General features: G+C 37.0%; 1 protein-coding gene across 1 annotated transcript in view; it reads right to left on the minus strand.

Annotated features, from left to right (window-relative positions):
- Nucleotides 1–14,666, minus strand: part of LOC134608770 (dynein axonemal heavy chain 5-like) — a 315,738-nt gene that overhangs the window by 161,861 nt on the left and 139,211 nt on the right. The window contains exons 52-55 of the mRNA XM_063451865.1: nucleotides 10,843–11,049; nucleotides 7,453–7,782; nucleotides 5,806–6,012; nucleotides 4,402–4,644 (exon numbers count right to left, since the gene is read on the minus strand). Coding sequence (XP_063307935.1) covers nucleotides 4,402–4,644; nucleotides 5,806–6,012; nucleotides 7,453–7,782; nucleotides 10,843–11,049 — 987 coding nt within the window. The remainder of the gene's footprint in view (nucleotides 1–4,401; nucleotides 4,645–5,805; nucleotides 6,013–7,452; nucleotides 7,783–10,842; nucleotides 11,050–14,666) is intronic.

A 14,666-nucleotide genomic window follows, 5' to 3' on the forward strand; every position in this document is an offset into this window, starting at 1 on the left:
CACTCTAAGCCAATCAGTAGCTCCCCATTCATAAAAAAGTAAAACATTTTTATGAACCGGGAACTAGCGATCGGCTTAGAGCGTCAACTGACCACTCTAGCCAATCTGTAGCACCCATGCCTGACGTCAATCTGCACTTCCTGACACTCCATTTCAGAAGTCGAATAACACTGAGCGACCTGGAAATCTGGAGCTGGAGAAAGCCTTTGGGGTTAAACAATTTAAGAGCGGTTTAACCCTTTAAAGGAAAGAGAGCACCCAGGTTCCTGGCATCATAGCATTTTCATTTAGATGAAGTTGTTATGGTGACCAGAATGTTCCTTTAATTTGCTTAAAGGAACACTATAGTGTCAGGAATACAAACATGTATTCCTGCACCATAGTTGTGAAAATGCTATTCACCCTGGCTTTATGTGATAATGACTATGCTCCTCCCCTTCATGACACTGTCAAAAAGGGACTAAGCATGGATGTCATTACAATTATGCCCCCCCCCCCCCCCACCCCCCCCGGAAAAATTCCTGCGGACGCCCATGCACCAGTTATAAAGTATTTTATAAAGGTGACAGATGCCACAATCACAATGTGCAAGAGAAATTTCAGGAGAATAAAATGATTATTATTGGTATTTATATAGCGCCAACCTATTCTGCAGCACTTAACAATATTATAAACGGATTCGTTAACAGCTGAGACAAACAATGCTAACAGGAAAAATAGGTTGATGAGGACCCTGCTCAAATGAGCTTACTATCTAGAGTTTAAAATAAACATAACGTTTAATAGTTGCCATATACCATGGCCCAAAATTTCAAGTCTCATGCTACTTGTAAGGCCTAAAAGTTACTAGCCACTACAAGTATGGAAGGTCAAAAGCACATTGACCAGGAGTGAATTTCTACTTGCTGAAACGGAACTTTAACCTGCCAATGGCCAGTGGAAATTTTGAGCCCTAGCATTTCAGATAGGTCCTACCCACAAAGGTACTTCAGAATAAATTGCCATAGATACATAGTGCTTAGATATGTGAGCAAAGACTCACTGTCTAGATTAGCCTTTAATCAAAATTATGGACAATTGTCAATCAATCAGTCAAAGGCAATTTTCAGAAAAAAAAGTATTCTGAGAGAAATAGAAGAATGTGATACTCAAGATATCCTAAACCTGTTGAGCTGCATTAAATTATAATCGTGGCATACAGGATGGTATTTTTAATTTGAACGATTAATGTATTATTTTTTGTTTTTTCAAATGAGATCGCATAGCACACTTCATAATGCTAAGTTTAATTATGTAACCATTTGGTATAATTTGTTCATTTTTCATTCATTTCTACAGATTGGAAACACTGCATGAATTCATCAACTGTATCCATAACATGTTCTATTTTAATTATGGTGACAACTGTCAAGTAAACCAAAGCTTGTTTGCATGTGGAAATAAAGCCAAGTTCACACAGGGATACACATTGATTGATTTACAGGACCTATTCACAAACTTGCTGTTTGATTTGTTACCCCATTTTGGGTCAAGGTACTGCAACTTCTTGTAAACAGGGACCCGGCCACTTTCCTCTCTGAATTTAGGTACTGAGAGGTTATTAATACCCCAAGATACTCAACATCTTTACATAACTAGAGAACTAAACAGCTTTGGACTCACGTGCTAAGGCAGATCCTATAGAGTATGTGATTTAATTAAATTATGGCGAGCTCCAACTACATATTGGACTGCCTATCCCTTTTTGGTAAATGGGAAATTAACTTAAGGACACCCTCACTAAAACCACACTAGTACAGAAAGTCTGAGCTGGAGTTGCCCCAATTACCCCGGCACATGTGTACTCAATTTGAAGAATTGTCTGCTTATTTAAATTTATTGAAGAATAACAACACAATCATTGAGGAAGTTTTCAAAAAAATCTATTCAACTCCCCAACTATTACATCACATTTTTTTACTAAAATATCTTCTTATAAAAAGTCACCAGTGATTATGATTTTTACTGTGGCTCAACACCATTGTTCTAAAAATGCAACTCCCTCCACCATTAATACTACGGTACATGGAAATGGAAGAGCCCAACAGTAGCAGAAAAAATATAGTATTCAATGTCACAGACAGGATACAGTTCTGTACCTTAGTTTGGGCACAATAGTCCCACTCAGACAATTATTATATAATTCGACCCACAGGGTTTTTCTGTCTAATAACTTTTTTTCTAAACATTTTGAAATTAGTTTTGTTTTATAAATATATATATATGCATATATATATATATATATATAGAGAGAGAGAGAGAGAGAGAGAGAGAGAGAGAGAGAGAGAGAGATCTATATTATTATATATATATATCTCTTTCTCTTACTCTCTCTCTCTTTCTCTCTCTCTCTCTCTCTCTCTCTATATATATATATATATATATATATATATATTTTGGCTCATCAAGCGTAGTGAAAAGTTAGCAAATGGCCTTCAAAGCACATTTTAAGGAATGGACCCTTCTACAACATCCAATATCAAAATATGACTGAAATCAAGACTCACTGGGTTATTCAGTAAAGTGAGAATTCAATGTGAATTTCAAAAATGGTAAAAATAGCTGAGCTACAGACATTCTTTAAAGTCAGATATGCTTCCAGTTCGATTATTTTGGCTTTTAATTTTAAATTCACTTTGAATTCTCACTTTTGTAGATAACTCTACCAGTCATGTAGAGCTTCAGTAAGAATATGGCAACTGAACAGAGCAGAAGGCGACTTACTGACAACTACTTGTACCATATTAGCAAATTCGGAGGCACAAGGATAAGACAGCATCACCTGTATGCTGAAAATCAGCCATTATACTTACTGAAACCTTACACCTTCATAATTTGACTAGTTGGCAGATGCTTTCTGACTAATACACGATAAAATGTCATTTTGAACTTCATATTATTTATTCTCTTTTGCAAGAACATAGAAGCCAAGACAGACAATTTCACAGCACTGTGTACATTTGGCTTTTCTATGTCTTTGTGTTTTGTCGTGCATTATTAAAGAGATGCTGTAAGCATTGTTTTTGTCAAGCACAAGAAAGTCAATCTGCTATTTAAAGGCACAGATTTAGTCAGAAATAAATTCATTTAGGCCATGGAGGGATATTTCTTACAGACATCATATATTGGAATAAAATAAAATCAGAATGTCGAACTGCATCGTTTCTGTACGCTGAACACATATTGGTTCATGCTATTTTATACCGTTATAATGAAACTAAATGTGTCCATTAATGGAAGGCCGTGGATGAAAAGTGATTAATATTGGATGGCTGCATTAAATATTACTAGCATTGCTAAGGCACATGGGTTAATGTTAATGCTACTGCACTTACAGTAATGGTATGAGTGTATGCAGTATAATGTAGCTGGTGTAGTGTTGCATAATCTGAAGAAACATGAAAGTAAAGGGGGTTAACTAGAACTATTTGGCTTGTACAACAGTTTAACATTGGTAAAGGAAAGGTTGCAAGAGAGATGTATAAATGTGAAAATTTGACCTTCTGTAATTGTAATACTAGTAAATTCATGAAATGCCGATTATAGAGCTGTGTGTACGCTATTTTGGTAATTTTGTGATGTATCTAATCCACTTTAAATCTGGCTCATTCAATTACTATAGTGACTTCCTGGATTAACAATAAGGCTTATAACAATAAGAAACGTACCTTTTGCAAGCCAGTTTAGTGAATGAGGCATTGATTGGCTGGGAGCGTCAGAGTGCCAATCAGCGGCACCCCTGCCTGGCGGCACTCCGCGCTTCCTGAATCTAAATCGGGGGGGGGGGAATTGGGGACTGGCACTGGAGGCACTGAGAACATTTTAGCCCCTTGAGGTAATAGAATTAAAGACATTAGAAAACCTGTGGTTGAATGCACTCTCAACAGATTTTTCCTCAAATGACTATCCAAACTCAAGCAGAAAATGAATCACCTGCTATTCCACAATCTGCTACTCCTAGCACCAGAGAGAGACTGGGCTGCTGGTTAACACTCAAGTGTGGGTCAGCGTCTTGGTAATCCATGCACCATAAACCTCAATGAGATGAAGTGGTTATGGTGACAAGAGTGTCCACGTGAAACTGTGATCTCAGGTTTCCACCATTCACTATATTAAAATGCTACAGGTATGCATGCACAGGGGGGAACAATTCTATCACAACAGTGAGGAATAACATTTAACTCTGAAATTGATTCCCTTCCTAAAATAATAAGCCCTTACGGATTTGTTTCTCTTATTGTCGTCTGCAAAAGATTTGCTTTGATAGATATCTTCATTCTAGGTATCTTGCATTTCTTCCTAAATTGATTGTTTAAAATACATGTGGCATTTTAAGCACATACAAGAGTGAAAAACAAATACCTTGAAAAACACTAAATCCATTGAAGCTCCTCTGACAGCTTCATTGTATTGCTGCATGAACATGTCAAGTCTTTCTGAAAGCTGTTCAAATGATGGGATAGGTTCATAAATTTTAGGAGCCTCCAAATCAGCATCATCAGGTTCATCTCCTGTAGCCTCTGGGGCATCGCGAAGGAAGTCCACAAAGTAGGATTCTTTCAAAGCACTTTGCATCAACTCTTGACCATGATCTTCTGTTGCAATCTGTATACAAACATCCACTCCAGCTTTAAACATGTTGTTTGCAAATAAATCTACATCGCTGTTATATATTAATAGATAAAAAAAGTAGTGTATCTTTTTTGCTTAGATCATTTTAATACACATGCAGACTCTTTAGTTTTATGACGCTACTGTCTTTAACGATCTTGAGAATGGGGAGGACCAACTTTCATTGCTTAATGTGACTGCCTGATGTTTTTTCACAAAATGCCAGAGACATGAGCATCGCTCTAAGCACCAGGACAACTTATGATCATTGCATAGGTCTTGGTGCAAATGGGCACCCTGTCACTGCACACTCTAGATTCTAACTGCAGTAGTTTGCAAAAGTTAGCATCTGGGCTTCCCCCTCTTATGTGTACAGAAGAGGGTAAAGTTAATTTCTGCCTTACTCTCCATGATGTTGTGTAGATGTTGTGTGTACTTACTCTCCATGATGTTGTGTCCAAGTTGTGTGTGCTGTGTGTATGTGCAGAGCAGATTCCTCCCCTGTACAGGCCACAGCCACATGTGTGCTCTATTTGTGGCTCAGGTGAATTGCTGTACACAGCCCATTTCACAAAACGGTAGATGGGTAAATAAACTGACAGAAGGCAATGTGTGGCTGCAATCAATGTTGTTGGGCAATTCCATTCACAGAGTAAATGGAACTGTGACTGGTAGCTGAACTGCATATTTCATTAACCAGTTATGGACAAGAATAGAAAACAAAAGCAGACGAGAGACCACCATGAAAGAATCCTGATTAGCACTAGGAAAGTCTAATATAAATATCCTTTTGTATCTTTCCTTTAATATTTCATCATTTTTTTTGGCAGATTTTTGAAGTATGATTTATATAGAATGCATTAAAAGATGAGAGGGTATTTTTATTTGTATTTAAAGACTATTCACAATAGCATGTTATTCACAACAAACAGCTCACAATATCTTGTGAGATTAAGAAATCATTACCCCTAATTTTGTGTCTTTATGAGGGTGGTAGTAAAGTTCTAATTAAAATATTGAAATGCAAAAGTAGTAATATTGTTATTTTTTTTTTTTTTTTTTTGGATGATATAAATTATTTTGTTAACAGTTCATTTTAAAAACAAGTTAACATATTTAACCATGTTGAAGCATTTTGTTTATGGCTTGCATTACCTTCTGCATGGTGTGCTCAAACCATTCTTTATCCTTTTGGTCAACAAATCTGTCAGCAATCACTCGTCGGCATTCATGCTGGAATAGCGCTACCAAGACGTCAGTGGTTTTACAGACATCTGAAGTTACTGTGAGGACCCCCTGCCAAATACGACTCAGATCTCGCAAGTTGAAAATGTAATGAAATTTAGCTGGGGTTGGTAACATCTGGAAAACAAAGTGATACGATAAGAGTCTTTTTAAAGCTCCATTACCCGTAATTAGCCATCAATCCTAGAAGGACCTGAAAGGGAGCATTAATCTTACATGGTGGCAGCTTTTTGTCTACTATCATTATAGTTGCGAACAATTAAAGACACCTGCCTGAACCAGTCTTAAGAAAAAATACTTGTGTGGAATTATCTTTAAAATACTTGAAACAGTGTAAAACTTCAATCTCTTATTCATTATTTTCCACATCTTTATTTCATACGTATCCTGGAATGGCTTAAAAAAATCTAAACACTAGTGAGAACCTAAAAGTGTAATTGCCACAAATACATGAGCTTTAACCCCTTAAGGACCAAACTTCTGGAATAAAAGGGAATCATGACATGTCACACATGTCATGTGTCCTTAAGAGGTTAAGGTACACTCAAGACTGCAAAAGCATTTTAGCTTGCTGAAGTGCTTTAGGTTTAAAAAGGTTGTCCTTAGATTTCAGTGGAAACTGAAACTTTTATAAATTAACCTTGTTATAAACCCTGGATGTCAATCAGATGACTGGTTCTGTTACTTCCTGGTTTGGTTAGCTCAGTGGAGGTAAACTCAAGAGGTAGCAATTGCTCAGAGCAGCTGCCTTGCAAAGACTTCTCATTGAGCTGCTTTGGGCAGTCTGTGATTGGACAGCCACAGAAAGTCTGGGCGGGGTTAGAAGGGGAGGATATATAATGTATCTGTAAATTATGGTAGCACGCTGCCCCTTAATAATATGAAATGTGAAGCTTCATCCTCTTTATTCTGACCACTAATTATATTACCATATAGCAGTCATGGCAAACCTTTGACAAGGCAGGTATTGTGGCTACTCAGGCAGCTCTTTGACTCACTAAATAACAAAGGAACGTGTGTAATAGTACAGCAAGTTCTAAGGAAATAGATTTTAAAGTGTTGATGTGTGATGTGTGAAGCTCCATAGGATGTTGTTATCTTATCAGTCAAAAGCATCTCAGTACACGCAAGTAGTATTGGTTGGTAAGCAAAGAGTGTGGGATTTTATCACATTTTTACGTCAACCAAGTAAAGTAATGGTGTCTGAAGCTTCCTCTCAATAAGCCGCATTCTAATCCAGTGCATGGTATTTCATAAGGTCTAAGCACTGGTAAAAGGCTTTTTGTCCCTGTCTTACTGCCCTGTCCTTCCGAGTAATGTATTGTTTAAACTTTAGAAGAAAAGGGTGTTCTGGCAACAGGAGGATAGTTCTTGTTTCTTGTATTAAAAGAGTTTGAGTTAAATTTATATAATGCATTGTTTAACATACTTGATAACAAGTTATCTGTTAACACCAATTGTTTTCATTGCATGGGTTCATCCCCACAAAAAAAAGCATTCTGATGACACATTAGTCTTGTACAGTAATCTCAGAAGAACAGATACTTTGAGTCCTACCTTTATTTTAGTGGCTTGCCATATTTTGCGAGTGGACGGCACCAAGGAAGATGCCAATGTACAAACATCCATTGGGAATCCTCTTTGCTCACAGAAATATCCTTCAGCTACTGTACGGAATATCTTGTCAATGGAGGAGTTTGAGGGAAGTGTACAATTAAATGTGGTAAACTGCCGTTTTAAGCGCTGAGGGATGTCATTTCGACCACCCCCTGGGTGTATCATAGCTGCTACAAATTGTATGTCCACCACACTAGTGAATTCACCAGGCTTTTCCAAATTATAGAAACCTTTTTGTTCCATGAGTTGCCGTACTATTTCATTTGTGATCTGTAATTCAAGCCAAGAGAATGTCAAATTAAACACATTGTGCCAACTTCCATGAAATAAATCTGTAAATTACACTAATTTTAATTCACCATGGATAAAATAATACAATTTATAGGGTTATTTACTAAAGTCAGAATTCAAAGTGAAAACAAAGTGAATTTCAAAGGTCACAATAGCTACACCGAAAGCATAGCTGACTTAGAGAATGTTTGAAGTTCAAATATTCTAACCTTAAATTTGAAATTCACTTCAACTTCACCTTGAATTATAACTTTAGTGAATAACCCTGTTAATATTTATTAGAATTAGTATTTACAACTTTAGCTTAATGAAGCAGTTTTAGTGTATCGATAATGCCCCTGCAGTCTCACTGCTCAGTACTCATTAAAAAGTTATTAAAGTTAAATCACTTTGTTTATGCAGCCTTAGTCACACCTTCATATGACTTGCATAGCCTTCCTAAACACTTCCTGCAAAGAGGCATTTAATGTTTGCATTTCCTTTATTGCAAATTCGGTTTAATTTAGCATTTTTCATCTCCTTCTTTGTTAATAGCTTGCTAGCCCATGCAGGAGCCTTCTGTATGTGATTAAAGCTCAATTTAAAGAGCAGGAGATACAACCTTTTAAAGTAAGTTACATCTGATTGCAAATGAAACCATTTTTCATGCAGGCTGTGTCAGTCACATAAACTCTGCATACACAGAAACAAAAGTGATTTAGCTCCAAAATGGCAGATAATAAAGCAGTGAAACTTCAGATGCGTGATCTATACACAAAACCTTCTTAATTAAGCAAAAGTTGTTTTGGTGACTGTATTGTCCCGTTAACCCCTTAAGGACACATGACTGTAGTGTCCCTTTAACCCCTTAAGGACACATGTGACATGTCATGATTCCCTTTTATTCTAGAAGTTGGTCCTTTATTTATCTTTTGTGCTCCGTGAGTCATACCATAAGATAAATAAAAGTGACATTATACAATATATTATAAAAAAACCTTAACCCTGACTCTCTAACCCCCCCCCCCGCCCTGTCTCACTAGCCACCTCAGCCCTGTCTCATTAGCCCCGCCAGCCCTGTCTCACTAACCACCCCTAACCCTATTACACTCTCCACCCTCTCCACCCTCCCACAATCACTTAGAAACCCTCAACCCTGTCACTCTCACTCTCTAACTGTGGCATGCTCACCTACCCTCACACCTACTATCACCCTTACCCAACGGATGTATGTATCTGTGTATGTGTCAGTGTGTGTAGCTTTGTGTCTGTGTATTTGCATGTCTGTTGCTGTGTGTGTCTGTGTATTTGTATGTGTATCTGTGTGTTGCAGTGTATACACTACACACAAATGCCTGCATTCAAAAGCCATCATTCACACAAAATGATTTGTACTCCTTACAAAAACATGCTTACATTCAAACACACACACATTACTCAGTGCTAAATACAATCATGCAAGGATGGGGAAATTGTAGACCCCAAGCTGGCAAAGCATTGTGGACTTGAATGACAGATAGGGATCTACATTTTGGCCAAACTTGTGCTAGAAGGCGGTCCAAAAAAAAAATTCATGCCCTGCGGACCCTCAGCAACTTATCAGTGTATGTGTGTGTGTCAGTATGTCTGTCAGTGTATATGTCTATGTGTTTTAGTAGGTCTGTCAGTATGTGTGTGCGAGTGTGTATCAGTATGTCTGTCAGTGTATGTGTCTGTGTGTCAGTATATGTGTCTGTGTGTCAGTATGTCTGTTAGTAAAACACAGATTGCATGCCAGTGAGTGGGGAGTCAGAGTCCAGGGGGCCCAAGCAAATGCTTGCCCAGGGTCCAACCATTATTAAAGACGGCCCTGAATTTACTAACATCCTGATACTGCAGCCTGAAAGATTTACTCATAAAATAAATAAATTATTCATATTTACATTTATACATACACATTTTTTATTAATTTTTTGTTTGCTGCATGGTGTGTCAGTGTCTGCAGTGCCAAATCAGTTGAGAACGCAAAAGTATACGTGAATGAGTTGTTTTAAAGGGACACTATAGTCACCAGAACAACTACAGTTTATTGAATTTGTTCTGGTGAGTAGAATCATTACCTTCAGGCTTTTTGCTGTAAACACTGTCATTTCAGAGAAAATGTAGTGTTTACATTACAGCCTAGTGATAACTCCACTGGCCACTCCTCAGATGGCTGCTAGAGATCCTTCCTGGGTCATGGCTTCCTAAAATGCATCCAAACATTCAGTGTCTCCTCCCTCTGCATGCAGACACTGTACTTTCCTCATCGAGACTCATTGATTCAATTAATCACTATAAGGAGATGCTGATTGGCCAGGGCTATGTTTGAATCATGCTGGCTCTGCCCCTGATCTGCCTCCTTGTCAGTCTCAGCCAATCCTATGGGGAAGCATTGTGATTGGATCAGGCCACCACTTCTGATGATGTCAGCAGACTGCTTGTTTTTCTGAGGCAAACGGCATGCAGAGTTACAGCTTCAGGCTTGAATACAGTAAGATTTTGCTATATTTATGGAGGCATGAGGGCCCCAGGGGGGGCTAGGTGGGTGTTTTAACACTATAGGGTCAGGAACACATGTTTGTGTTCCTGACCCTATAGTGATCCTTTAATGCAAATATAAAAATTGTATTATGTGTCTTTGAAAATTCATACGGAACAAGAGTCTGCAAATTGATATGTAAAATGGTTCTGCATATAAATGTTTTTTATGTTTCTGTGAAAATATGTGTGTTTAAATTGTGATGTGTCTTCTAAATCATAGTTCAAGTGATAAAGAATTTATATGCCAAACCCCAAAAACATGACCCAAAAAAGCCACTTTAGGTAATATAATAATCCTTTTTTATGTGTCTTTTAATACTGAGCAATTTCCCAGAAACATAAGAAAATAACTCAATGTAGAATTATATTTTTATGTATGCTCAATATATGTACAACAAAATATTTTATGAGATACTTATGTAAATTACATATACACAAATGTTCTGTCTATATATCTTTATGTGTATAAGCTAATTTAATACATTTGTCCAATATTACCTGGTCTCCCCACTCATTAATTATGGGCATATTAATATCATCAATAAAGACCGTCATTTTCTTTCCAGCCGGGGGGCCATACGTGGTACCCATTCTTTTGTCAATATAACTTTCAATGCTCCTCTGGAACATATTTGGGAGGGTTGCTGAAGAAAAGTTCAAGGACTTGGTTGCATGATATTCTGGATCATACTTGCCTGTGTAGCTCTTAAAAAAGAAACAGAAATATAATTTAGAATCACATAGAGAAAGATGTATCCCTGCAATACACAAAGCCTCCAGCACTGAAGAAGTTGGATCGCTGACATACTGTATGGCTCAGATCCTAATACCAACTGAAATTTTTTACACTGAGTCATTTAAATCCTGAAAGGCCCACAGCTGAGACTTAATAATGTCGACCCTTTTATTACGATTTGGGATGGCCTCCAGCAAAGAGAATAGTGGCAGCTGGTATATGCAGCAGAAACAGGTTTGGTTAACTGGAGTCGATTTCTCCTCAGATACTGATTCTGTACTTATCTTGCATGCCAGATGGCTTCAAGATATATTTTTGGATTATCGGAAAAGTACTGACTGTGTTTTATGTGCCAGCCTCTGAAAACGTCAACTTGCTTTAAGCTAAACTTTTGTTGTCTATTAGAAAAATAGATTAGTGCCCATGTTTGGTAACACAAAATACCCCATTAGGCAGTAATATTAATGAATGACAGATCGCATAAAATACATCCCTGCATCTGGCTAATCTGTTTTTAACAACAATGTTACACAACAAGCTTTAACAATGTTTAACAACAACATGCAGGACAGGTTAAAGTTAAAACAAAGGAACTATAAAAGCTACCCATAGTCATCATACGTGTATTGATGTGAATGAGGTTTGGAGAGCAGGGGATGTGAAGAGATGTGGTACACCTCTCATTATTCTTTTACAATATCATTGTTGGCACTGATGGTTTTAGGGATTTAGGGTACAGAGAAATAAAACAATCTAGTAAATGAATCAATAGATTAGAATTAGTAAACAGCCGATGTGATATATCGGCAACGCTGGGAGGAAGTAACAGCACGTTCCAATTAACCAATTTGTATAGTTAGGATGTACTGCACCCCTACCCAAAATGAATATGGACTCTGAGTATACTATGGGATGCCATTTTCATTGTTCTCATTTAGTTGTTAACAGTATATTCCGTGTTAATACATTTAGTTTTGGAACAATCCTCTGGTGTTAGGGGATATTCAGTGTCCGTGTTAGGTAAAGGACTAACCATAAGGGGTTTACTGCTATACATCTTCTAAACCCTAAAGCCATTAAGTGATGCTTCATATTTTTTTAATGAACTGTACTCACTATTAAGTCTGGTTAGCATTAAGTATGGTTATATATAGCATGCATGCTCTAACGGTGAATAACAATATTTGTTACTAGTCAGTGTCTTCAAACATCATGAAATATCACTTAGTAAGAGACACAAGGAAAGCATTCCATTAAACTTGATATACCTGTCAAACATAACGATACACTACCTTTAGTGCCTGTTGTACTATGTTGGGATTGTATTACTATGTTTTTAACCAATACCATTGTCTAGCTCACTTTGCAAACTAAAAACCCAAAACATATTTTACATTAGAATTGTATTGTCCTCAAGCACACTCTACATACACAGAAAGACAGCACATGTTCTCTTTTCTGTATATACAATACAAGAGTCAAAAACAGATCCATTTTTTTTTTAAATGTGATGTTAAATACATTGGTTGGTATCATCTGAAACTCATTTATAATCAAAGTCCGGTGTTGTCATATTTGTTGGGAATCTACAGTGGTTAGAGAAGTGTTTTATCTAAGAATGAATAGCCTCAATGTCTAAAGTGTGGAATCATATATCATTAATGAAGCTTAACATAGAGTTAAACACATTATTTAAAGTTTAGCTTTGCATATTGTGAGTTAAATTTAGAACAGGCAGCAGTACCAGGCTATAATAAATGATGGCAAATGAAAGCAAACAGGTACTGTACTTTCATGATCAACACATGCAACGTCAATATATATCTGTTTAATATCACTAGCAGAAACAGAATTCCTTATTTTTCATTTTAACAAAATGTTTAGCACAATGATTTTTTTTAATTGTACATGCTTTGCTAGTTTTTTCCATATCATGTAATATTTTTGAACAATGGATCTAGTTGGTTTAATATATATTCAACTTATTCTACATGAACAGCTATGATTTATATTTAGATGTAAAGATAGATTATTCCTCAAAGCATCAATCAGGCCCACCATTAAACAGGGAGTTGAACAGTACTTTTACAGTTAAAAAGAAAGTAGTATCTCAGTGAATGGCTGAATGAACTCCTAATTACCAGTTTGCTGTCTGTGTACCAGGATCATTCTCTAGTGCTGCTCATACGACAGCTATACTGCTTGTCAGAGGAGTTTAACGTAAAACCATGATGTGTATGTGTACCACTGCCAGCCTGACTCTCAACATTTCATCTCACTTTGATGTTCTAGAACGTGGGGTGCTGACAGTAAATCAATTAATCCACTCTTCTCTGCTTACATTTGGCCTTTTTATTACTGTGACATTGCATTTATCATACTGATATTGTGCCTTATTGTGGTCAACATGCATATCCTTTAGCAAGACCTGAATGATATAAGACTAAATCCAGATATCTCATATCTTGTGGCAATCGCTGTGTGTGCCTTACAGGTCACAGATCAGAACAAAAGTGGTTCATGTGTTCAGTTCTTTCAGATATAAAGAGCTAAATTATTCATGTTAAGTATGTGACAAAAATGTATTTGGAGAATAATGTATTTCCATACTAAAATAATAAGATATTGTATTTGCATTCCATACCCCGTAGTGCAAATAGTCACCTAGAAAATACAGCTATGTAACGAAGGGATATTTTTATCTGTGCTGTAAATTCAAAGAAATAAAATCCATAAAGGCCTGTGATTTAGGTTACCGATGCTGGAGTTTAAAACAATGCCTTAGTATGACTTAGTATGTTAAATGAGCCACACATTTAGGGGTTAATGTTAGACCGCCTTTAAAATAACAGAACCTGTAATGCTCTTAATATTGTTTATTTACCTAAAAGCTGCTCAGCTGGTTAGTTACGTAATAAGTAAAACATGTTCCATAACAATCTGTAAATCTTTCAAAGTGGCAAAAGCATGTTTCAAGAATAAAAATGATTACTACGCCTCTACGCATTTAAAATCTGCTGTGTCCATACCTAATGTTACATCTAGTTTGGGAGTCTTCTAAACGGACTTTAGAATTTACACTGGATGAACGCCATTACAACTTTAGACACATCATGAAACTACACTATAAGGTATGCACTTTATATACCTTTATGTATCAACAATGAATAAATAGAAGGCACTACATTACTGAAGCTGAGGTATTGAGAGTCAGTCTAAGCACAAAAGGGTGCTTAGAGAACACTGAGCTCACCAAATCAGTGGCACCAAAGACAGTCCACTAGGGCAGTCAGTCAAGCATCCCAGAACACTTGGTTCTTGGTTGCTTATATTGTGTCTCTAATTTTGCGTATAGTTTGCACAAGGAAAAAAAAAACAGTAAGGAAGGCTCTCTTTTACTTCCCAGCAAATAAGAGAGAGCCAGGTTGCAGACAGAGGTCTGTGGCTGAGATTATAGGGTTATTATTAAGGTACATGACATGGCTAATAGTGACAGCGGGGATGGGGCTCCCTGAAACTGTACTTAGTGTGTAGCATATATAATGGGACCAGCCGGTTCATTCTTTAACTGCCCATAGTTACCCTT

Source organism: Pelobates fuscus, chromosome 4 (genome assembly GCF_036172605.1).
Source record: "Pelobates fuscus isolate aPelFus1 chromosome 4, aPelFus1.pri, whole genome shotgun sequence".
NCBI lineage: Eukaryota > Metazoa > Chordata > Amphibia > Anura > Pelobatidae > Pelobates > Pelobates fuscus.